This window comes from Rhinolophus ferrumequinum, chromosome 16 (assembly GCF_004115265.2).
Source record: "Rhinolophus ferrumequinum isolate MPI-CBG mRhiFer1 chromosome 16, mRhiFer1_v1.p, whole genome shotgun sequence".
Taxonomy (NCBI): Eukaryota; Metazoa; Chordata; class Mammalia; order Chiroptera; family Rhinolophidae; genus Rhinolophus; species Rhinolophus ferrumequinum.
This window is the reverse complement of record NC_046299.1, coordinates 47,678,744-47,704,253: the sequence shown is the minus strand read 5'-3', so window position 1 is coordinate 47,704,253 and position 25,510 is coordinate 47,678,744. Positions and strand designations below refer to the sequence as shown.

Below are 25,510 nucleotides of genomic sequence, written 5' to 3'. Positions count from 1 at the left end.
GGATGGCTCAGTTGGTTGGAGCGCTTCCTCTCAACCACAAGGTTGCCGGTTCGACTCCAGCAAGGGATGGTGGGCTGCGCCCCCTGCAACTAGCAATGGCAACTGGACCTGGAGCTGAGCTGCGCCCTCCACAACTATGACTGAAAGGACAACAACTTGACTTGGAAAAAAAAAGTCCTGGAAGTACACACTATTCCCCAATAAAGTCCTGTTCCCCTTCCGCAATAAAATCTTTAAAAAACAAACAAAAAAATCAGTTGCAGCCACAGCAGGGCTCCCCCACTGAGGCCAGTCTGCTCCCACAGGGCATGCACTTGCCAATCTTTCATGCACATCAGCTGCAACAGCTGCAGTTTTCCTGACGTCCATTCTGCAGGCTGCCTCCCAGATCCCCACGTCACGGCTTGAAACGAGCCTCCAGAGCAGGGAGGAAATAACTGGAGTATGTGAGGACCCGACTCTCAGGGCATGTACTCACAACCCCAGAGAAACTTGACCTCCTTCTCTCCCTCTCTCGCATGTAGCAGGTGAACCCCCGCGTAGAGCTCAGAACACAGCGCAGAGTAGGATTCCTGCCCAAACAGGCACACCCACCCCTGCAAACTACTAACCGGGCTGTGCCCTTCTCAGCATCCACTCTGCCAAGTGCGGGGGTGGAGCCCCCCAACTCCCCACTGTGGGGCATGAGATACACAGGATAATTTAATGTTTTTCTTTAATTCTACTTTCCCTCGCTATTTCTCCGTGTTGGGGGCTACCTTGATTTAGCATCTATGACATTTGTTCAGATGGGGACTTGAATCTGCCCTCCGAGTCTGCGACCCACCTGGTCACTAGGATTGCTACTTATTTGTAGGGAGGGCTTGATGCCCTGATGAAGAGCTTCTCCTAAAATGATCTCTTCATGTGTTCTGCAGCCTTTCATGTTCCGGAGACATAAGCATCGGTTAAGGTCTTACGCAGCATCTGGAAGGTCCATAAATATTCCCCTTTCTTATCACAAGCCACTAGACAGTCAGTGTTGTCCAACCTCGGTCTCCCTAGTGCCTGACACACAGTAGATGCTCAGTAGACCTACGTTGGATGGATGGATGGATGGATGGATGGATGGATGGATGGATGGAAAATGAATGGAGGATGGGTGGACAATGAATGGAAGATGGATGAGAGAACAGATGGATGAAATGGTAAATGAATGAATGAGTGAGTAGATGAGTGAGTGAATGGATGAACAAATGAAAGAAAGTTAGAAGGATGTTTTCACAGAGTATTCAGCCCTTGGAGACAATCTCTGGATGAGAGACTCACCTGAACCATCAGGAATGGACCTTACAAACGTTGGCAACATCTTGACTGTAGCTGTCGGATTAAAATCCCGGGAAAGACCATTCTTCATTTCCTTCTTGAAACGGATCATGATATCTATCAGAGTTTCATCGGAGAGCCGCATGGCGTAGAGATACTTGTCAATCTGGGGGAAGGATGAGAAGGAAGGAGAGTGAGGCTGAGGAAGGTCATTTCAGTTCAGTATGGCGGGGGGAGGACAGGGAAGGTGAGGTGCCACCTGCCTAAGATAATCCAACTCCCCTGGGCATGACCACCATGCTGGCACATCACACAAGGGGAAGTCATTAAAATGCCATGAACCGTGCCACTCAGAGCACACTTATAAATGCTCTGAGCCCCAATTCCTCCCCTGTAAAATGAACCAGATATCTCCAAGGTCCCTTTCAATCCTCAGACGTTACATGGAAGTTGCCCTTCAACCCCCAAGTACATGCCAGAAGCACCTTGAGCCTCCACACAACTCCTTCCCCCTGTGAAAAGTAGCTGGCTCACCCTCGCACGGATGGCAGTGCCTCAGAGGTGAAGAACGAGAGTTCCAGGGGGTTCCAATGCCCGCCCTGTCACTTACCATGAATTTCAATTTCCTTAACTAAAAACCTGAGATGATAAACTCACAGAATGTTGTAAGATCAAATGAGATGGCGAAGCACTAAGAACACAGAAAGTGTTCAATAAACATTGGCCATTATTACTAACGGGAGACAGTGCTGGTGGTGGGTTTTCTCGGGCATGATTTCTAGGTAGGTAGAAATGGTGGCCAGAGGGCTGGAAGCCTTCAGAACATGGGGTGGCAGGCCCCGAGCAGAGAGACCTTCCCCAGAAGGTATGGAGACAGCCAGCCCTGCAGGCTCCTACGCCGGAGTGCCGCGGCTGATATGACCATGCTTCCAAGTCACGCAATACACAGACCCAAGCTGCTCCTCTTCCTGGGTTCCCCCTTCTCCTCAAGGTTCCCAGGCTCCTAACCTCAGGCCCCCCAGGTTGTTCTTCCGTCAGAGTATCTTCTCATTTATTCTCTTAAAAATAATTTATTGGGCACATACTGTGTGCCTGGCTCTGGGCACCTGTCCTCGTGGCGCCTGTCCTTGTGGAGTGCGCCAGAAGTCACTCTGTCTCACCGTTCGTTCTTTCTGCCACTCGTCGGCTTAGGAAGCCCTGAGAACCACGTGCGTGGATTCCTGATTCCTCAGTCATTCACTGTCATGCTTTTCCACCTGTAACCCCCGGCCTTCCAACTCATCCTGTCCACCACTGCCACATTTGCCTTCTTAAACTGCAACCCTGGTCAATTCACTCCCCTGCTCAAAGCCCTGCAATGCTTCCCATGTCCAAGGCACCTGTGCTCTGCAGGTATAGCTCCAGGCTCCCTGAACTCTGGCCAAACCACCTCTACCATTCCTGGTAGGTGCTGGCCTTTCCTACTGAAATGTACTTCCTTCTTTTCCCAGCTATCCAAATCTCACCCACCCTTCCATGTTCAGCTCAAATGTCACCTGCTCCTACAGATGTCTGAGTCCCTCGGGCTGGAGGTGACCCCTCAGCACTGATGTCTCTGCACAGTCTACCCGGACCACAGCTCTCTGCACCTGTCACCTCGACCTCCCGGTGCCTTGCAAGCGGCCTTGCATATGGAAGGCTCCTCGTGGATAAAGAGACAGATTTATGACCCAATGGAGCTGAAAAGACCTTGACGCTGATTGGCTTCTGAGAATGGCATCTCATGCTCACGTTTCAGGGTGGCTGGAAATGTCCTGACTCAAGGACACAGAGTCCCCAGTCCTAGGTCACATCTGCGTATTTTGGTCCTGGGCAGCCTTCTCGCTTTGGTCTCCGTGGCTCGGCTCCCCCAGGCCCTGCCTGTTCCTGCCTCACAGACAATCCAGGCACTGGCCGAAGTTGCCCAGCATCTTCTGTGGCCAGAGACAATCCTGCCCCCACCGCCAATCCCCTCTATTGCAACCACCTTTTCCTTTCCCCTTCGCGACAAAACAATGCAAAGAAGAGCAATCAGAAACCACTGAGAGCTGAACTAGAAATTGCCAGAATCACAGCCCTCGAAGCAGACGTGCTCTGTTCTACTGCCGAGGCTGGCAGCACCGGCTCAGCAGTCCTTGCTGCCGTGGCACCCACAGTCTGCTGAGGGGAAGGCAGTCACGATACGAGTGTGCGTGAGAGGCCACAGGAGCACTGGGGGTCTACTGAGCTTGAGCCAGAGAAGGCTTCATGGAGGGGTGATGTCAGAGTCCACCCGGGCACAAGCAAGAACATGTGTGAAGGCCCAAGACAAAAGAGGGTGGTTTGTGCGATGAACAGAAATATAAACTCCAGGTGGATCGAGTGCACAGTATAAGTGAGACCACTGGAAAGACCGTCAAGAGCTAAATCGTGCAGGGCAGTATCAGCCATTAAACATATTTCGACTTGACCCCACAGCACAGAGAGCCCTGGGATGACACTCATGAGTATTCAACAATGAGACGTGTGTTTCCGAAAGATGAAGCTGTGTGCTGGGTAGAACACGGGTGCACAGGAGCGAGGCCATACAATAACATGTTGTCACACTGCTACTCGAGCATTTTGGACATGCTCCGACTGCCACACTCCTCACCTTACATCATCGTGATCTGCTTGTTGACATTTCCATCTCCTCTGATAACGGGGGAGTTCCCCAAAGAAAGGCAACATGTTGAACAGACATTTGGAACTCACCCAGTCGCTTGGCACAAAAGAGGAATTCAATTAATATTGAATGCTGGAATAATACTTTATTGTTATACTGTGGTTTTCAAGTGCTTTCACATCTAGTATGTCATTTAACCTTCAAAGCGACCCTGTTCAAAGAGACATTCTTAATCCCCATTTTACGGATAAGGAGACTGAGGTTCCAAGAAGCTAAGTGATTAGTTCAGAGCACACAGCCAGGAGTCAGGTCTCCTACCTGCAAGACTAACATTCTCCCTACAATCAATCGTTCTCATCCCTGGGGGAAGGCTGGTCCCCCTATACTGTGGAGGGCAGGCCCAAGTAAAGTTGCTGAGGTTTCCCAGCTGGACAAGAAGCAGCTTCTAGAAAAGGCAGGGCCCTCTCCGTGTCTCCATAGCCATCCTGCCTCCTAACTCACGGTGCAGCCCAGCACAGGACACTGATCCGAGAATCCCAACCTTTTAGGACAGCCAAGCCAAAGCCAAATAGAGTCCAGAAGCTCAAATAAGCAAGCGGGCTGGGGACAGGGGAGAACCTGGCCCCCAAGTGTCTATACAAGGAGGGCCTTCCTCTTTTGGTTCAAATTCACGAATCATCATGCGGTACAACCCCTCTCCAAAGAGATGTGGAAACTGGAGCCAAAAAGAGGGTACCACTTGGAGCAAAGCTGGCCCTCAACTTGAGGACTCCTGGATCTCATGTGAAGGAGGATAAGCTGAGGGGCGCCCTTTCCTTGGGAGCTCAGGAGGGGCCTCTGAACCAGCAGAGATCCTGGGGTTGGGGCTGACCCAGGACTCTCCCACCCTACCCAGCACCTCACTGAACAAAGGACTCCCCCTTTTTCAGACCAGCCCTGCCTGGCAGCTGCCTGGGCTGCCACAGTCCACCTGGGAAAGCGGCAGAGAATGGGTGGTGGTAGAAGAAGGTAGGAAAGAAGGGTGTCAGGGAAACCACTCCTGCCCATCTGTTCCAGAGCTTGGTGTGGCTGCGCTCTACAAGAAACCCAGTGAGACAGCTACTATTTCTTACCTAACGTGGGGCCTGAAGCCCGGGAGGGGTGAGACAGCAAGGGTGCTACCTGGAAAAGGCCAACTTCCGGTCTTTGGAAGTCTGACAGAGTTTGTGGCCTTTTCAACTTTTCTATTTCTGTCCCCTGCGTCTCCAGATCTTTTCTTCTCCTCCTTCTCTCTCCCACTCACACTTCCACAATCCTTCCTCTTAGGATGCTCCCGCCAACCTGCAGCTTCTTCACTGCTCTGGCTAAATGCTGGTACCCAAAGAATCCCTCTTGTGCCTCAAACCTCCAGCTCTACATTTTGGTGACGGGAGCGCACAACGCAGCACCTCTTCTAGCAGCTTCAAGCTGCAAGCCCCCGCCTTTGGAACGTCTATCGTAAGATGTCTATCATAAAACGGAGGCTCCCAGGAGTCATGATAGGAACTCCCAGAGCCCCGAGGGCTCCCTCTCACACAGGGTTGTCTGATGTAAGCATGTAGGACTCTGATCAGGCTGGGAAGGAAACGGGGAGGTGCCAGGACCCCAACACAACAAGCCATGTGTGGTCCTGCAGATGGTTGGCCAAGACTGACAAGGACCCTGGTCCAGCATCCAGGACCTCATTCTCTAGAAGGGAGATGGAACACCCTTCTCCTGAGGGCAGGAGCCAGGCTGGCTGCACAGGGCGGGCACTCGTGTCCAAATACTGTGCACATACTTGTCCTAGATGGTCCCTCTTTCGGACCATGAGGGCCTGAAGGATCTCAGCATCTCCAGAGGCTGGAACACAGCAGAGACAGCTCAGGAAACATCAGAAGAGAGAACACAGCCTCGCCAAGTCTCCTGGCCCAGAGCCACCCAGCTAATGGACAAACCCATGGGGCCCCCGCACTGGGCTAAACTCAAACATTTCTGTGCCAGACCCCAGCCCCCCGCCTGCTCCCAAGAGAACATACACAAAAAACCAATTCAAGACTGGACATGCCCAAGTGAACAGGCCAGTCGTGGCAGGAGGCGTAACCACTGGTGACCCAGGCATTTTGACCCCATCCCAGGGGACACGGCCATGGAAAATTTTCACTCCCTTTCTTGTCCTCTCCCATGAGGATCAAGAACAGCGCAGAGCAATAGGTGTGACTGAAGGTGCTGGGTGCAGGCCTTTAAAATGAACTTTCCAAGTGAGACACTTTACTTGCAAAGGAAATTGGGGAGCTGACCGTGAAAGGTTAAGAAGGTCTCCTGCGTAAGAGCACGGCAGATTTCAACATCGGATTCACTTCTCTTTTCTAGACTGACTCAGAAGAGAACGAGTCCTGAGTGATTAATATTATTTTAATAACAACTCCCATTTGCAAAGGGCTTTCCCATTTACACACAGGACTCTCACATAAATTAGCCCATTTGGATGTCATTGAAAGAGGAGAGATGAGCTCATGGATGCCCGGCACCAGGCATGGAGCGGGTGCTTAATATGTTAGTTCCTTTTCTCCAGGCACAGCGGCCCAGTGAAGTAGGCAGGGAAGATATCATAACCTCCATTTTATAGCAGAGGAAACTGAGAGCCATGACTCATGCAAAGTCGCATGGCCTGTAAGTGGCAGCTGTCTAACCTCTCGTTTTGGGCTTCTCCTTACACACTTCCATTCTTTCTCACGTGGTAGGAAGAACACAGAGCCACAGACAGAAAGAGAGAGCGTCAAATCCAAGATCTGCCATTTATTAGCTGCGTGACCTTGGACGAGACTCTCTGAGTCTTGCTTTCTTCACTTTTAAGATGAGGATAATAACACTTTCACCTCAGACAGCTTTTGGGAAAATTTTAGTAATGTGCCAAGAACAAAGTAAGCACCAAATGTCATTTCCCATCCTCCCATCTAAATGACCAAAAGGGAGGCCATCTCCCTCCTTCCCCGGTCTAACTGACATAATCACATCTCCCCAACTCTTTCTCCCCAAATACCTAGAAGAATGCATTGATTACCAAGTGTTATTGACCCATCTGTAAAAAACTAAAGGTAGGTGGCACTACACCTGAAACCATGGCAAAGGAAAGATTCTGGCCAAATTCCTCTGAAACATCTGCACTTTTATTAGTTTATAAAAACAACTAATATTAAGTTATGGTAACAATAGTAATACTTACTTATTATTAAAAGATATTCGAGCAACACATAAATGCGTAAAAGTGAAAAGTATGAGCTCTCCCCCCAATCTTCCCAGAGATATCCTTGCTAATAAAGCTTTATGTTGGAGGACGGTTTTCCTACTTAAACAAACTCAGGAGGTTTCCTACTTAACTCTACCTTCCTATTTCCTCTGGGAACGGCCTCTAAGACTCGTACTGACAGCCATACTTAGATTTCCTCAGGACCCTGGATGGGGCATGGACAAGGCAAGGTAGACGCTAGGCCATCCTGTAGGCACCTCCGTCTTCCATCTGTACATGGGTGTGTTCAACGACTTTGATGGACAAAAGTCTTTCTGCTTTGCACAGCACTTTCACCTGCTCTTTAAACTATCCCGTCCGGAGACATAAGGCACCACTTGCAATGATGTCCTGACTTGCAACGGCCCAAGGAAATATAAGCGGCCAGAGAGGCTCTCTAAGTGCTCAGCAAGAGAACCGGGATAGATACCAGTTCCCTGATTCCTGACCCTGTGCTCCATCCTCTGTACTTTTCTTGCTCCACTCAAGGAGAACCCAGGCCGGATTCTCCCTGGAGCAGGGAGATGTGGGAACACAGGTGGCACCAATGCCACACAGCTCCCCGCCTGGCAGAAGGCACACCAAGCAAGTATGATTTGTAGGAGGCCTTGTTCACCCCCCACCAGCTCCAAGTTGCCTCCTCTGCTCATTTCCAGTCTCACACAATCTTGGGAAGGTAGTTCAAAAGCCATAGGAAGCCCAAAGGTCCAGGCCCAACAGACCGTCTGCTGTGGTGTATGCCAGCCCAACCCCTCCGTCTGCCTGCCGCTGGCTCGTGGGGCTGCCCAGCAACCCCTCACAGCTGCAGGTGGTGGCCGAGGAACCCACATTTCTGTCCCACTCTGAGCAGCTGGTCACAGGGAGGAAGTTGGCCATAACGGGAGACATTTTGACCTTGGGGGTGCCCTACAGGAACCATCGACTTCCAGCACACTCCTGCCTTCCCTCAGGCAGCCTGGGGCCCTGACAGTGGTTCTTGGCCCCCAAAGGTCCTTCCTCACAGATCCAGCTCCGTTCTGCTTCTTGGACTGCACATGGCCTCTCCATGCCCCATGCCGTCTGTCTCCCAAAGCCTATCTCCAAACTCACCTCCTCTGAAGGGCATGCCATGATCTGCCCCACCCAACATCGGCTGCTCCCCTCCTCGGCATCCCCTCGGCCGTTGGTGTCACCATGTAGGAATTAATTTGCCCCGATGAACACGTCGCAGTGTGAGAGTCTTTCCCAGGCGCTGCAGCAACACGTGCATGGTCTGTGCCTCCAGCTAGAGCATGAGTGCCAGGGGTGCAGGGGCCATACCTTCCCGGCCCTTTGTGTCCCCCAAAGCCCTCAGCGTGGCTTCTCAGTTGGGCTGGGTGCTGTTCTGCTGGGCGGGAAGGCCTCCGGTGACGCCTAGCTCAGCAGTCTCAGCAGGGTTTGTTGGCTCAGATAAGGCCCGAGACTCCTCTTCCCTGAATGGCCCAGCCCTCCAGCACCAGCCCCTCACTTTGGCCTCAGGGTGACCTGTGTGGGGCCTCTCCTTGAGGACAGAGTGTTCCAGGGGTTCTCTAACCCCGCCCCGCCTTCCTCTCCTAACATCTGCATCTCAAGGCTGCGCCCCGGACACGGAGCCCTATAGATAATCAGGTTCTCACTCCGCTACTCAAGCCTCCCAGAGGCTGCTGAATACCTGAAGTCACCGGGGGAAACGTATTTGGGAAAATAAATTCTACTTCAGCGGCTCCTGAGTCAAAACTGTGTGTGCGAACATCAGCAAAGCACAAAGGGTCCTTTTGGCATGTTAAAACACTGCAAGGGGGGGTTCCTTCTGCACACTCTCTTTTTCGAGGTTCAGACACCGCTCTCAGTGCCTTCTCTACCGTTTTATTTATGCTTCTGAACTGTTCTGTCTCCCTGAGCGTGGGCAGAGCACCTATTAAGCAGCAGGATTGTTCATACGACACTTCTGTTTACTCCCAACAACTCAGGAGGAAAATGGGATCCCCCTTCTTGATGCAGAAGCTAAGGTTCCAGGAGCTGAGATGAAACAGGAAGCGTGGACGGTTCCCATACCCTGATCCAATCCACACACTTGCAGGGTGGGCGCTATCAACCCCGTTTCACACAGGAGGAACCTGGGGTCGCAAAGTGAAGCAACAGGCCCTGAGCATCCAGCAACCAGGGCGGCTCCAGCGTGAACACCAACGTTGGTGCTCCGTCCCTGACCCCAGACTTCTCTCGCCAGGAAGACTGCGGGAGGTCTTGAGGTCTACCCAAGGTCCTCCTGGTGACCTTGGTATGCCCTAAGAGGTACTTCCTGGCTGGTGAGAAAGGCAACAAAGCTGTCATACCGAACTAGCTAAAAATAAAGGAGGCACCTGGTACCTAAAGGGGAGCAGAACAACCCTGGAATGTGGCTAGGCAAGAACAACAGGCTTCACTCTGAGCCTCCGTGGCTGGGCCGGGGCCAGGCTCCAGACTCACAGTTCCCAATGTCCCAGGTGCCTCCACACAAGAGGGAAAGAATGACCTGAAAAGCAGAGTTTTGCTTTCACTATGAGACAACCAGACTCTAAAGCCATGAGTTGCAAATACTGCAGGGTAGGAGCTAGAAATCAAAAGACCTCAGGCCTTTTCCAGCTACACTGACTCCCTCTCTAACCTTCAGCAAGTCATTCCATCTCTGTGTTTTTCCATCAGTAAACAGCAATCATAAAAACTGCCCTCTCGCCCTCACCTACACAGGAGCTCGGTGACACTGTACTCCTTAGGACATTGGCTTTTCAGAAATCCATGGTGGCAGAGGCAGAATGGTACCCAGCATCGGTGCCCCGCTCGGGGCTCTGGCCACTTACCCTGTCATCCAGAAAGCTGCACTCCCCAACCATGTGTGTCACGGTGCCTACAGGTATGTGAACAACCATGGCTGAATAACCATGATAACATTTGTACAGTTCTGTACACTTTCCAAGTGTTTCCCCACCCATTCTCTAATTTGATCAATGGGCATAGTCAGGCAGGACACATTTACCCCCTCTGACAGATAAGGAAACTGAGGCACAGAGAACTTGATGTCCACCGAACAGCACTGCTCAAGCTTAGAGGGATCCTTTAGAGATCATGGATTCCAGCCTCCTGGTCTTAGGAGGAAACCGAGGCCCAAGGACCCCAGGAACCCACTGTTTTAAATGCAGAGTGCCCCTGTCCAAACCTGGGAGCCACAAAGTTTACTGTCTAGCAGAACGCTGTCCAACAGGGATATAATGCAAACCGCACATGTAATTTTAAATTTTCTAGTAGCCACGTCCTAAAAAACAGGTGAAATTAATTTTAATAACATTTTATTTAACCCTATATAGCCAAAATATTCCCACATGTAATCAATGTTTTTAAAATCATTATCGACCTATTTTATATGTCTTTCTGTCATTACAAAGTCTTCGAAATCCTGTGTGTATTTTATATTTAATGGCACATTTCAAACCAGACTTGCCACATTTCAAGTGCTCAACAGCCACACGTGGCTGGGGGCTACTGTTCTGGATAGTGCAGCTTCCGGTCACATGACCATTATGGAAGCCGTCGGTGACGGCTGCTAAGGGGAGACCACTGCAATGCACTGCTCTGAAAGTGGAGCCCTGCACAATGGCCCTGGCTCTGCACGCACGGGGAGAGCTCCCACTAGTGTCAGACAGACCTGTGTCCCCATCCCAGCCCTACTGCTTTCTGGCCACCAAGATCACGTCAATTCCACTTCCTGAGGCTCACCTGCCCCACGTGCAGTAAGACGCAGATAGACATAACCTGTATTCAAGCTTGCTGGAAGGACTCAACTAAATCAAGCACGTGAGAGTGTTTTGTAAATGGAAAAGAACTTTGCAACGATGAGGTGGTGTCTTTATCACAATGGCGGCCTGGGTCTCCCACTCCACTCCCCCCACCCATCCAGAGAGGGTACCAGAAGGCACGGGACATCGGAAACATGAGTGAGACTGAATAATGGCTAAAGACAAACTCCATGTGTCAGTCAATCAAGGAAATAATCTGCTTACAATACGGCCAGGCAGGGCCTGGGAGAGAACGCTAGAACAATCTCTACGAGTGGGCATTACAGGGAGCGTTAGGGGCTCTTCTTGCAGGTTAGCAGTGCCTTCTCTGGGGTTGCTCTTTTAAATGCAAACAAGGATGGAGGAGGTAGACAAATGAAAGGATATGGGGAAAATATGGAAACCAGGAAAAGTTCCTAATATGTCACTGTAAATGACTTTATTGGGTCAATTTTCTTCCCAAGTGGCTGGAGTTGGTCAACACTGAGCAGCTGGGGTGGAGGGTGGGGAGTCACAAGCCAGTGTGCTGGTGTTGGCGAAGATGGGGAGGAAGGAAATGGGGGTTGGGGTACCCGGAGTGTCCTGAGCCCAGCTCTGCCCCTCCCCCCAGCTCTTTCCCTCCTTAGATCTATTTCCCTAAACAGCAAAATCAGAGAACGGGGTTCTGAGTCAGGGAACCTGGTAATGTTCCAGTCTCTGTCCCTTGTGAACTGCGTGGTCATCGACAAGTCACTTCGCCACTTGGAGGCCTCAGTTTCCTCATTTCTAAACGGAGACAATGCCTTCCTCACAGTGGATAAAAGCAGGGGCTCTCCCAGCAATTCCACTCCCATGCAAATACTCAAGAGTCATGAAAGCGTACGTCCACACAGGAAGTATGTGTACACATACATTCACAGCAGCTTTATTTATAACAGCGCCAAAGTGGAAACAACACAAATGTTCATTAACTGACAAACGCATAAGCAAAATTTGGTGTATTGGTACAACTGAATATTATTCTGCAATAGAAAATGAAGTAATGATACATGAGACAGCAAGGATGAACCTTGAAACCATAATGCTAAGTGAAAGGAACCAGGTACAAAAGCCACATATTGTATGATTCCATTTGTCTAGAAGAGGCAAATCCATTTAAAAAAAAAAAAAAGTAGATTAGTAGGTGGTCACGGGCTGGCTGCAGGAAGAAATGGGGAGGGACTGCTAATGGTTATGGGGTTTCTTTTGGGGGTGATGAAAATGTTCTGGAATTAGATAGTGGTGATGTTTGCACAACCTTTGAATGTACTAGAAACCACTGAATTGTAGACCTTAAAAGGGTGAATTTTATGGTATGTGAATGATAAACCAATTTAAACACAAAAGCAGGGACTCTGCTATCAGACTTGGGTCTGCATGCTGTCTGGCTTTTCCATTTACTGTCTTGAGTCCTCATCCACAAGTGGTTATAATAGTACCTACCTCACAGGGGCGTTTTGGGGATGTTATGCCTTTAGCACATCGTGTTTCCCCGAAAATAAGCCCCAGTTAAGATCTCAGCCAGACGGACGCATTTAGTACATTATGACGATGTTCCAGAAGACGACAACATGACTGTATTTGAATAAATGTAGATTTTTATACGTGAAAAAATAAGACATCCCCTGAAAATAAGCCCTACCAGAGCAAAACTTAATATAAGACCCCGTCTTATTTTCGGGGAAACATGGTAGGACCTGGCAGTAACTGTGACAGGCATTACACGTTGGCTTGGATTATTAGTGTTATTACTAGTAATGATCAAATGAGACCTATGATGGGGAAAAGACAGGCCTCTCACAGTCACTCTGTGCCCTTCCCTCTGAGGTACCCTCCAGATCTCGGTAGCTGCGAGCCTGCAATCAAGCTTGGAACCAGACAAACGTGATCCGACATTTTCTGCCTCACACAGAAATGGACCTCTCGCTCAGCTTCTGTTTGCAAAGGGCTGAGCTGCAGACTTCACATTTCAGTTTTCCGTGCTGCCAACCTCTCCTTTTACAGAAAGGAAGCTGAAAGAGGCTCCTGGGTTGAGTTTTCTCTAACAGAGCTGGGCACACTTAGGGAACTGATAAGCCAGCCCTGCCAGGGTGAGATCCACCCAGGAAGAGAGAGAGGGTGTGTGGGGAAAAGTACACATGTGTGTTTTAATTCTCAGAAAAGTGTAACGGATTCACGCTTGAGCACAAGGGGCCACAGCGAGTCCTCATAAGCCTTTCCCGGCATCTACTCCCCTCCTCGGTACTGGGCAAACATTTCAGCAGCAGTCAGTAGGGCTGGCACTGCTCACAATGAGAGCTGTCAACTTCATTCAGTAATACTTTGCAACAAGGGATCCGTTTGATAAGGCAAACTAAGAAATGGCTAATTTTAAACTAAGCTTGAATGCTGTAATGTGAATGAAAAGAACTGAGAAGAAGCAGACTCTTTAAAAATTATCAAAAATTTTTAAAGGTTTGCCTGTACCAAGGGCTGGTGTGGAACAACAGGAACGTGTACAACGTGCTGATGGGAGCGGGAATTGGCATGACCACAGAGGATGGCAGTTTGGCAAAATCTTGAAAATGGGAAGATGTCCACACACCTCCACCTAGCAATTCCAGCCCTAGAGACACAGCCTAGAGAATCTTGCGTGTGGACTGAAGGAACTATGCACCAGACTGTTTATAACATGAAAAATTAGAAAGCCAAATGCCCATCAAAAGAATAGATAAACTAATTGTGCTGTATTCACACAACGTAAGACCATACAGCAGCTTAAACTGATGAAACAGAGCGAGATGGATCAGCATGGAAAAATCCCCAATATGGAATGTTGAGCTAGCAAAAGCAAGCTGCAGAAGGATACATACAGTATAGCACCCTTAACAAAAGGTGAAAATCATATCAAGTAACACTATATACTGTTTACATGATATGCAATAAAAGTATAATACCATGGGGCCGGCCCGGTGGCTCAGGCGGTTAGAGCTCCATGCTCCTAACTCTGAAAGCTGCCAGTTCGATTCCCACATGGGCCAGTGGGCTCTCAACCGCAAGGTTGCCAGTTCAATCCGGCAAGGGATGGTGGGCTCCGCCCCCTGCAACTAAGATTGAACACGGCACCTTGACCTGAGCTGCAGCCGCCGCTGAGTTCCCAGATGGCTCAGTTGGTTGGAGTGCGTCCTCTCAACCACAAGGTTGCCGGTTCGACTCCCACAAGGGATGGTGGACTGTGCCCCCTGCAACTAGCAACGGCAACTGGACCTGGAGCTGAACTGCGCCCTCCACAACTAAGACTGAAAGGACAATAACTTGACTTGGGGGAAAAAAAAAAAAAAGTCCTGGAAGTACACACTGTTCCCCAATAAAGTCCTGTTCCCCTTCCCCAATAAAAAATAAAATAAAATAAAATAAAATAAGTATAATACCATGCACGGAAATGATAAACACCAAATTCAGGACAGAGGTCACCTCTGGATGGAGAAAGGAATGGGACCAGAGATGGACATAGAAGGGGTTTCAGTTGTGCTTGTACTGTCATTGTACTTGTGTCTGTTATTTTTCAAATGAAGAGTGGATACATAGATGTGTGTTACGTTAACTTCAATATTTTTTAAGCACCTCAACTATTTCATAATAAAAAATTAACCCATATTTATTGATTTGTGGGGGAGAGAATTAAAATACACATTCTAATCATTAAAATCAACAAAGATGGCTTTTTCTCCTAGAGGAAAGAAGCAGAGCGAGCAAGAATAGCCTGCTGGGTCCCATTCCAGGTTTTCTTAAGACCTTGAGAAAGTCACTTATCTCCTCTGGAACTCCAGTCCCTGTTTCTAAATGGGGAATAAAATCTCTGCTTCCTGTCTGCAGCACACAAGACAGGCAGCAGGATGACCAGGGGAGGAGCTGCAAGGGCGAGAGAACTGCCCTGGGACACGCAAAGATAATACTTCTGGTCCTGACAACCTTCCTGAGGTTTTGAAAGATTAAATGAAAGCATACACACACACACACACACACACACACACACGTATTTGTGTATATTGTTAGATAGATAGATAAACAGATAGACATAGACACACACGTATATTTGTGTATATTGTTAGGTAGATAGGCAAATTGATAGATATATAGACACACACACACACACATTATTGGTATCTGATATGACACCCATAAAGTGTTTCAAGATGCTTAGAGATAAACCATTAAAAAGAGAGGAAGCAAAACTACATATTGGTAATTATCCATTTGACGCTCCCTTACAAAATTTCTAAGTACAATACTTCCTTTTGTACATCTAGAGCCTGGCTTTAAGCAGTTCCTAAGGTAGTGATTTCCCACCGAAAATCTGACCACTAGCCCCTATCTGCTCTCGTGGCATTCTAGTCCATGGCTTTCCACTTACAAGACAGCGAGTAATTATTTATACTCCACAAGAATAGGGACCATTTCTACCATGTTTATAGCTGTTCCCCCAGCTGAGCACAGTTCTTTGCACATAATTAAGGACTCAAATGTTTTCTAAAGAAACCACTGAGTTCCCATGATCAGATTTGATTGTAAAGGTCCCCAAATCAATAAGCAGGTGCCAGCAGTCCAGCCACGACTGCTTCCTGGACGTGGAGGTGGACGGCTGCTCCTCATGCAGTATCTCCCCCGGGGCCTCGTCACGCATGCTCAGAGCTGACTCCATTGGCTAATTCTATCAGGCAGGAGTCCCTCACTGTGGACGCACACAGAGATGGTACTAGTTATGCCAAATCAGTCCTTTGAGGAGAAAGCTGCCCATGCCTTCTCCAGAAACCAGCGGGAGCGTGGGAGGACAGCGCAACATGGCCAGATGTGAAAGTCCTTCACGCCCACCCACTTTCCCAGTTTATTCCCTCACGACAGCCCCAAATTATCAAACCAAATGAAGTGTTTGGGCTCCTAGGAACATCCAAGTTAGAGGGGACAGGGATTATGAAATAAAACTTCACCCACAAGTGAGACTCATGGATACTTGTATAACACCAGATCAAAAGGTACCTGAGACATTTTTCATAGTTTTCCAATGCTCGTCTCTCTGCCCCCTTAACAATAAGGAAAGTGCATTTTTTAAATGCTTGCTTTTGCAGCTGGGACACATGGGCTCTGAGGAACTAGACCCTGGGTAATCCTTTGCTAAGCATACTCTCCCCCACCTTCTTTGGCTAAGTACACTGAAGACTCCTGGGTTCTGGCCCATGGGACTAATCACACCTGCCAACGGGGATTACTTAGGGTCAGAGGGATCCCACCCAAAGAAAATCCACTGGCGTTTGCTCATCATTCTGACAATCCTAGAGGAAAGAAATCTAGTCTTTCTTTAAAGGCCAAGTTCTGACCTTGCTGGACTCATCTTCCTTTGCTAAACAGAGGACTCATGTAATACTTCACTCTCCTGCAGGCTCCTAATGGCTAAACCGAGTGGAAGAAGCTGGCGAGATGAAAGGCATGTTAAAAGTTACTTGGAGGTCAAAGGAGCCGGTCTCTCACAGCAGAATTAGCGGATGTCTGGGATTCTGATGAATGGAAATCTTTCACAAGCAAACATGTGCCTCCTTTTCCTCCTAAAAGCACTGAACGAGTGAAAGGAAAATATGTTTGGTGCTTAGTTCAGCCTAATGCCAGGACACCCTTTTCACAGGACCCCATTAATCAATATTATTCAGACACAGACAGGAAAATGAGGCGCTACACTGGGAAGCCAGACACTTGGCCTGTTTCAACCCAGGATATATTTATGCAGTTGAATTACTGACATGTCTCATAGGCAATAGGGAGAGAAATGACACCCTTTTCATGATCACTTTTATATCCTGAGCAACCCGGGAAAACCTTCCCTTGCATCATCCCCATCTTTCCTCCTCCTACCTCTAGGCCAGAGGACAAGAGGATGGGTGAGGGTTAGTGGATGAGGGGATGTCAGGACTGTCTCTAAAGCCCCAGAGGCTGCCTAGGGCTGAAGGGCTGAATCATCATGGCTGCCCACGCTGGCAGGTTTGGGGGATTGCAGAGGGACTGTACTCACTGGGTCTCTGCCAGGTCTTTGGTAGAGGCCGGCCTCCCCAGGAAATCAGGACTTAAGAGTCCTGCACCCCCAGCCAGCCTTTCCCATGGCAAGTGGTGGGTAGGAAGGGCTGGTCTCCAATAAGTCCTGAGTCCCAAGCGAGCAGATGCAGTCTTCCCAGCATCTGCACAGGTGGAGGTGGTGAAAACTGACTAGGCCATCAGAACAAGTGCCTGCTACATGCTCAGGAGGCCCAGGAAACTTCCTGGGAGGCGACACATGGATGGCAGTACCACACAGCCATCAGGCAGGCCAACGTGATCGATCTCCTGGCAGATATCCATACCCCCACCTCCCCATAGAAAGCAACATAAGAAGTCCTCAGTACAAGAAAGTACATCCTGGGCCGGCCCCATGGCGACGACTGGTGACCGACTGCCTCAGCCAGGGGGGAGCGCAAGGCTCATAATACCAGCATGGGCCAGGGAGCTGTGTCCTACACAACTACACTGAGAAACGACGGCTTCAACCAGAGTGGGGGGGGGAGGCGGAAAAATGGGGGAGGGGGCGGGAAGAAAGTACATTTTGTTTTCAAGAATCTCCTTGACTAATAACATTATCTGGTGGAAGCTTTGGCCTCAAGACCCTCCTCCAACAAGGTTCTGAGGCCAGAGGGCGGGAGGGAATGTAAGAATCTCAATCTCAGAGGAGGAGGGATTTGAAGATCAACTGATTCAGAAGTCACACCCTCAGATGCCTACAGAAGCCTGGTGGATAGAATGTGAGTCAGGCCACCACGCGTGGCAGGTTCTGGGGCCACACTGGACACTGTGTGCCTGATAAAACAGGTTTGGACTGAATGCAGTCCAAACCTCAACCCAGCTCAGCCCTGGAGGGCACAGAGGTGGTGGCAAGTGTGGATGCTGTCAGCTCACAAGGTCACCTGAGTCCCCACCCCAGGGATCTGCTGTCTTGAGCTACAAAAGCCACCTCATGCAGGGAGAGGGCAGTGAACTCTTCCAGGCATTTCCCACTGTGACATGGGAAGAATATGAGTGATATATAACACCACTGAAGAAAACTCGGGAAATGCACATGTCGGCATGCACAGCTCCCTGAGCTCAGTGGCCAAAAGGAAACTCCAGGGTGCTCCACGGGAGTGATCATGAGTGCTACAGTTTGACTACTCCAGAGTCACTTATAGTCATGAGGGGCCCTGGCAGATTCCCAGGCCTGTCTCCTAACTCACTCATTCTAGTCCCCACTCAGTTCAGAATCCAGGATCCCAGCAGCAACCCCAGGGCCTTTGTCTCAGCACCTCCCAGTCGGCCGACTTCCAAGAGGAGGCTGGTCAAGTTCCCAGTGGAGAGAGGTGGAGACCTGGGTCACACCCTGGCCTCTGCTTCTAACTTGCCCGGTGACCTTGATGAGGTCACCCTCATCAAACCTATTTCCTATTGTGCCAGGGAGTTGTCTGAGGTGGACAGGAAGAGAACTGATGAACACGCTATGGCTTGGAGGGCAAAAACTCCAGGCCTGTTGCTCCTGCCTCTCACCTGTAGGTAGCACTCCCTTGTTTGAACTCCAAAGTGAGATGACTTTACCTGTCCATCCCAGCTTTCCCAGCAATAATGTCACCCATTCGGGACTTGGGTGGGTCAGGAGGCTGTGCCTGGCCCAGCAGTGATAAAATGAGGATTTCCCTACAGTCCGGGCTGATTCTTAAAAACATGATGGCAAAGCTGACATAGGGGAGAAATACACCTTTAAGACCTGCCAGCACACAGTATTATTGTTAAACAAATACCAAAGGCAGCAACACCTCAGGGTAGGAAGATGCATCCACATGCAAGTACACACATGCTTCAGCATACATGTCAAAACCTCCATTCAACTCACAAGACCAGTCTCTTATTTCAGCTCGCTGGGCTGGCTGGAAATAGCTTTAAGAGAGCGGTCACGTAGAGAAATAAAAAATTCCATTCAGACATGCCGCTCCAGTCCTGAGGCCTATGAACGAAGTTTCCGGTGGCCTCCGGGCGCCTCCCGGTTCCGGTAAGCCGGACCAGTTACCCCGTCCTCAGATTAAGGAGCAGCCGCAACAGCTGGGACAGCCGGGGTGACGGCTTCTCCCAGGCACCGGACGCCCTCCGCCGAGAAACCCAAATATGGAATGCCTGGCCTCCCGCCAGCACCCCCGCCTCCTGCGCGCTCACCTCCCCAGCATCTCTGGGATCACTCCGCAAACACCACTCAGACCCTTCCAAACAGGCCCTACGGTCAGGCCCACCGGTCCCCACACAGCCACCTTCCCGCATAGCTGGGGGCCCATCTGACATCCGCAGCCGATTTCAAGGACACTGCGGCAAGCAACCCCGTCTCAGGGGTCTTCCCCACCCCCCACCCCCCAAACACACACATACACACCCACAAACAATCCCAGAAAGAATCTAGTAAGGGCGAAGCCTTTCCCAACCGCTCTGCAGTCCAACCAATGCTGGCCTGAGGAAGGCCAGACGCAGGAGGATAGAGGATGGAGGCGGCGGCGGCGGCGAGCGGATGCCGGAATGCAACGCCGAGGCCAGCGCGGGGCGGCGGAGCTGGCGAGGCTCACCTTTTTGATTTGGTCATCCTTCAGCTCAGTGAAGTAATAGGCTAGGAGCTGCGCGGCGATCATGCTGGCGGTCGGGGACGCGGGCTGGCAGGCGTGGGGCCGGCGTCGGTCCTCCGCAGCCTTGGGGAGCAGTGGTCCTCGGGTAGCTGTTCGGCGGCTCCTCCTCCTTCACCCGCGGCTCCTCCCCCACGGCCCGTGGCGCGGCGGCAGCTCGCGCGCTCCCAGTCTCCGCGCTCCCGTCCCCGGGAGGGTGACAGCCGCCAGCAGGCCCACCTCCTCGGCGCCCATTGGCTGCCGTGCGCATCTGCAGCGCCGGGTGGTGGCGTCCGGACCTGGGAGGGGGGGCGCGGCGGCCGCACCCTCCCGCGCCGGAAAAGGGGCGGGCGACGCTGAGAAATCCCCCACGGCCGGGCATCTCCCTGCACGTCTCCCACGTAGGGAGCCGGTGCGAGGGCGGGAGGCTCTCTCCAGGCGCGCACGGTCACGCGTGGCGGCGCCGTGCCCGGGCGGGGCGCAGCGAGGAAGCGCGGAACATGAGGAAGTCACCGTCCGGCTTGGCTAGGACGCGCGGCCGCAAACGACTTGCTGCGAGCCGGGCAACCCAGGGAGACGGTCCCCTGCCTCGAAATTAGGGCTAGCCCCGGGAGTTCCGTGTTCGGGGAGACGCCGGGAGGGGACTGGCAGAAGTGGGCGTGGAAAGCGAGCGGGGCCTATTCAGGCGGAAGCGGGAGCCCGGAGGCTTCGCCATCCTCGCACCAGGTCCCCGCGCCAGCCGGCTCTCGTGGGTCAAAGGGGCCAAGTGCGGAGCCCCAGTGGGACCTCCTGCGCAGTGCATCACCCCTGCCACCCGTGCTGCGGCGCTTCGAGCCAGCCCGGCCTAAAGTCCGGCTGGCGGATTTGTTAAACCAAGAACGACGCCCCACACCCCCGCCCTGTGTCAGCGGTTCTTAGGGCTGTCCCCCAGGGGCTCACGCTTGGTAGGCGGGATTTGGCCGCCGGCCCTGGCCTGTCCCCATCCTTTTGGGCACCCAGGCTTGCTGGGGTGAGCGGATAGTTTATGACGTCGCCTAGATTCTGCCTTTTTGACTTCCCCAGAGGAAGTTAGCAGGACTGGAAGGGATCCCTGGAAAGCCATTCAGCTTCCATTCAGCTTCAAATGGGGGAGAGGAAGTGCGGAATTAGAAGTGTTTATGCTGCTATTAGGGCTGATAGCAATCGTAGGGTTCTTAGATTAATTGCTTCTGTGTTCCTGACACCCCCAGGAGCTCTGCTGCCTTACAAGATGACATGTAAAGAATTAAGAATACAAAGAAGTGGTTACTCTCCTGAAAGGAATTTTAGGCTCAGGGAGGCCATGTATCTTGTGGGACTTTATACAACCAGGAAGTTGTAGATCCAGGATTAGACCTTGGGCGTGTTTTCGGAGCCGAGTGCACACCCTTGGCGTTTGCTGTCCCAATTGTATGTAGCTCCTCTGCCTAAACAGGCCATGATCCTGGGACCAGGAAATCTTGAGATAGCTAGAGTCCACTCCCCAGCACCTCTACCCCAGCCTAGGGAAGACCCAGTGGAATTGGGGGAGGCTTAGGTTCAGGACAGCTCTCCCCTAGAACCTCAGGAGCCTGACCACTGCTTTAACCAACTGAAGAGGACCTTAGATGTGGCCTTGACGCCAGATCCCGCAGTCCAGAGCCCAGTCCCCAACCCCTGACTTGATGGCTGTGGCAACCTGCATCACTTCTCTGAGCCTGCATCCTCATCTATACGATGGAGATACTAATGCCCGCCCACCCACCCACCCACCCCTTAGGTTGTTGTGGAATACCACAAATAAAATACCTGCTTATAATACACACTTAATAAACGGTAGGTGTTATCATAAGATTGACTGTGGAGCTGATGAGGTTTAAACTTCCAGGCCTTCTCACTTGCATTCCCCCCTTTCTAGACCTTGCGAGGGCCTAGCCATTTTATATTTGTAATTTCAAATTAATTTTCCAAAGAGGCTCCCCAAAATTATTTAAGCTTCAAGCCCCACAAAACCTGGATCTACCCCCTTCACAAACCAGAAACAGGTTTTCTGGCATCCATCAAACACTTAACACTACCTACATGGCCATAAAGCAAAATTGGGTGAATGAGAACAATTTGGCTATTCTCAAGGGTCATTTGAATCCTGTGCTTCTGCCAGACTCACAAGGCTAGAAGCTCCTTGAGGATGGTGAACTGCTTTGCTGATTGTTCTGCTCCCATACCTAGCACAGGGCCGGGCACTCAACATGGAATGAGCCTGATGGGTTATCGGGAGCATACGTACAGTAACCCAGCCTCCAGCCAGCACCACCACCATTCCCCCATAACAGCTGAGCTCTCTAAGCAGAGCCGGGATGAAGGTGGCCTTCCCCATTGCCAGGCCACAGAAACCCGAACAGAAACCCGAAGGTGTTCTGTTTGCAGGCAGGGAGGTTGCCAGTGCTTTCTCTTCCCTGGCCTTTGAGAGAGAAACTGCTTGAGGTGACTCACTTCTTCCCACCTGTTGAATGCAGCCAGGCCCCCAAGCTTGACAGTGTCTCCTGAGAAATACCTAGGCCTGACCCACTGCCTCCTCCCAATCCCCAGTCCTCATATGCCAGAAATATGACAAGCATCTTCTAGCAGCCCTTCCTGGTTCCTGGCTTCCCGCCATCCACGTCATTCTGAAGTCCAGGCCACATTATTCCTGCTAAAAAGCAACCTAATCACATCATAATCCTGTCCCAAATCCCTCTATGGCCCCTTCCTTCCTGATGGAGCCAATTTAAACATCTCTGCCTGGTGTCTGAGACCTTCTGTAATCTGACGACTCCTCCCCACTTATCTCTTCCTCCACCCTTGGCCACAGCAAGGCCACTTACCACCATGTCCGTTCCATTTGAGCCCCTGCTTATATTTCCTTGCTTACCCTGCCTTCTGCCTCCATCTGACCAAGTGTCTGTCTGGCTCACCCTCCCTCCCCGTAAAGCCTCCACTGAACATGACTACTCACCCCAGTCTCCCAGGCCTCAGCACCTCCACAGGGCAAACTCAGACTGCACTCAGAGTCCATCTAGATTTAGACCAAGACTCTCTGTTACACGTGAGGAAGCTGAGACGCAGCCAGTGAGCCATCTTGCCCAGTGTCAGGTTGTGGGGAGCTGGGACTCAGGCCCAGTTCTGATGCCCAGCCCGTGCTCTTCCCGTCATCCTTCCCACCACCTCGCTGCAGCCTGGGGCTCAGATAAGTAACACTGAGTCATGACAAACTGCCTGATGCTGTTGACTGTCCTCTTGGGGGCTGGCCTTATCTGCCCCAATCAGACAGCTTCCTGAAGCCAGAGCCCAGGCGCTGCCATGACTCCTCTATCATGCCAGGTATTACCTCATGCGTTTCTTTATTATTCCGCCTCTTTCTGCTGTCACACAGCTCTTAGACCCACACTGAGCCCCTTGCGGAGGACACTCCGGGCTCTCAGCAACAGCAGCGAGGATCTTGGGCACAGGAAGTCTCTTTCCTTCGCCCTCCATAGGGCCCTCCATCTCCCTGAATTCCCCGGGGTTTCTCTGTTCATTTCCTGTGCTTCCTCTTGTATGAGTTGGGGTGGAGGGGGTAAGAGTCAGACACCCCACAAAACACACCTGCCAGTAAGAGAACACGGGCTGCAGCTAAGTCACAGGGTAGCCATTCACATCTGACCCATGGCTCTAGGAACGTTACTCCAGAAATTCTCTCCAGTGGATCAGAGCCGTACCCCAGCACCTGGGAAACACACTTGGACGAGCAATGTTTGCATAATGTTGACAGTTTATGGAGCAGTTTCTCATTTATTGCCTCATTTCTCCTGATAACAGGCTGGTGAGGTTAGAAGGGTAAATATCATTATCCTCACTTAATCAGTCATTGAGGGTTATCTAGAGCTTGTTTAAAGCCTCAGAGAGAGAGAGTGAAAAAAGAAAAATGAAGGCCAGTGCCCAAACCACAACAGCCTCTTGGAATCCTGACACAGTTGTTGGGGGTGGGGCGCTGTCATGCACAACTCATTCTGGAAAGAAGCACCTGGAAGGGAGCCTGACCCAGCGTTTGTGTTCCTTAGATCCGTGGTTTTCAACCTGGCTGCATAAAAGAATCATCTGGAAAGCATTTACAAATGCTGATACCCAGGCTCCCGCCTCCGTGATGATGGCTGAATTCACCTGGGGTGCAGTCCAAACATCACCTTTTAACAGTTCCCCAGATGAGTCTCAGGTGCTGCCAGGAATAAGAACGACTGATTTAGATCCTAACTTTCCAAGGGAACATTTGGACGAACTTTGTGAAATGAAATCAACCCATACTATTTTTAGCAGTCTCTTTTGTAAGGTGCTGAAGGCACTTGATGCAGGGTTTTAGTGGCTCTGCAGATCCAGAGCACACTGAGATAAGAGTTTGTTATGCCTTTCTCATCAACTTTGCAGCCAGCTCTGCTTCCTGCGTGAGAAGGCTGGTGAGAAGGCCTAGGTGCCCAGCCCCTTGAGTAACTGGGTTTGTAAAATCTCATTCTCAGCCTGTCTCATTTCTTCTTTCATTTGCCCAAAGTTCTGTCCTCTGAAAACGTCGTAATGGAATTTACAAATTGGCAACCACCACGTTAAAACCTGGCCTACAACATATCTTATTTGACCCAACTAATGTTTTATAAATACTTGAAAATTAAGAAATTTGACTTTAAAATCCAGGTTTCTGGCATCTAAGGTCTAACCGCACAAGGCCCATGTTAGAGGCAACCATCAGCTGGAATGGGGTCCCACTGCCCCCTTCAGACAGGGCAGGGGTGCTGCAGCCCATCCATTTCACTGATACACACTGCTGACTGGTCCCTGTAGGCATTTAAGTTTTCCACTGTTATCTAGAACTTACAGGCAGAAGGCCTCAGGTATTAGGGCCAGGATTAAGATGAGGCAAGACAGGTATGAGGCAAGAGAGGTGAGTGGTGTGTGAGATTTAAATCTTGCACCCAAATCTTGCACCCCAGGCACTTCTCTTGCTTCACCCAAGTCTCAACCCTCTCAGGTATCATTAAAGCCCCTGCCTGCCTGCTCCTTGCTCAACCCTGACCTGTTTACCTGGCTCAGAAAGGTCCTGATGCCCAGAGACAACTTTCTCAGCTTCTGTCCCAAGAAGGTTTCTGCTCCCCTTTGGGGATGACAGTCCCTCCGGGAAAGCCAGTCCGGCCCTGTCACTTCCTGGACATCTCATCTTCATTCCATTGCCTCTGAACCTGACAAGCCGCCTGTGCATAAAGAATAATGGACTGGAGGAAGAAGGGTTAATCAGACTGCTGAGGCCTGCCTGGCTTCAGCCCTGCTTCTTATCTCAGGCTGACTCCCTCCCCAAAGGAAGCCCATATCTTGTTGGAACAGAGTAATCTCAAATCACCCTGCTGGTTACCCTGAGTTTCCTGGGATAGTTCTTCCCAGCGCCCACACACAACTGCCATTGTGGAACCAATAAAGGGTCCTCACTCCTGCCCCTTAGCGTTAATACCAAAATATAGAGCCAAAAGCTCATACCAACACGTAGCAGGGTTCTTGGCTGTGGGGTTTCAGGCCAGCAAATTAAACATACAAACAAGCAAAAACCTGGTCCTGACCTTTTATTTTGCTAAGAAAGGATATTTTTTAAAGTTATAGTTTCCATTTCCTACCACCATAAGTTCTTAAAGGAAAAGATGTTCTAACCCAGAGAAGTGAAAATAAGGGCTGCTTTTTAAACTAAATACGTTTGGCCTTATAATAATAATAGCTA

The 25,510-nt window shown here is 50.6% G+C and overlaps 1 protein-coding gene across 3 annotated transcripts in view; it reads right to left on the bottom strand.

Annotated features, from left to right (window-relative positions):
* Positions 1–22,876, bottom strand: part of HK1 (hexokinase 1) — a 64,630-nt gene extending 41,754 nt beyond the window's left edge. The window contains exons 1-2 of one of the 3 annotated variants that reach the window (XM_033130988.1): positions 22,736–22,876; positions 1,309–1,471 (exon numbers count right to left, since the gene is read on the bottom strand). In XM_033130988.1, the coding sequence (XP_032986879.1) occupies positions 1,309–1,471; positions 22,736–22,795 (223 nt within the window). In that variant the 5' untranslated portion in view covers positions 22,796–22,876. Of the gene's footprint in view, positions 1–1,308; positions 1,472–8,342; positions 8,596–19,710; positions 19,871–22,735 lie in introns of those variants that run through there. The other 2 variants (XM_033130986.1, XM_033130989.1) reach the window with 2 other exon arrangements.
* Positions 22,877–25,510: the final 2,634 nt, after the last annotated feature.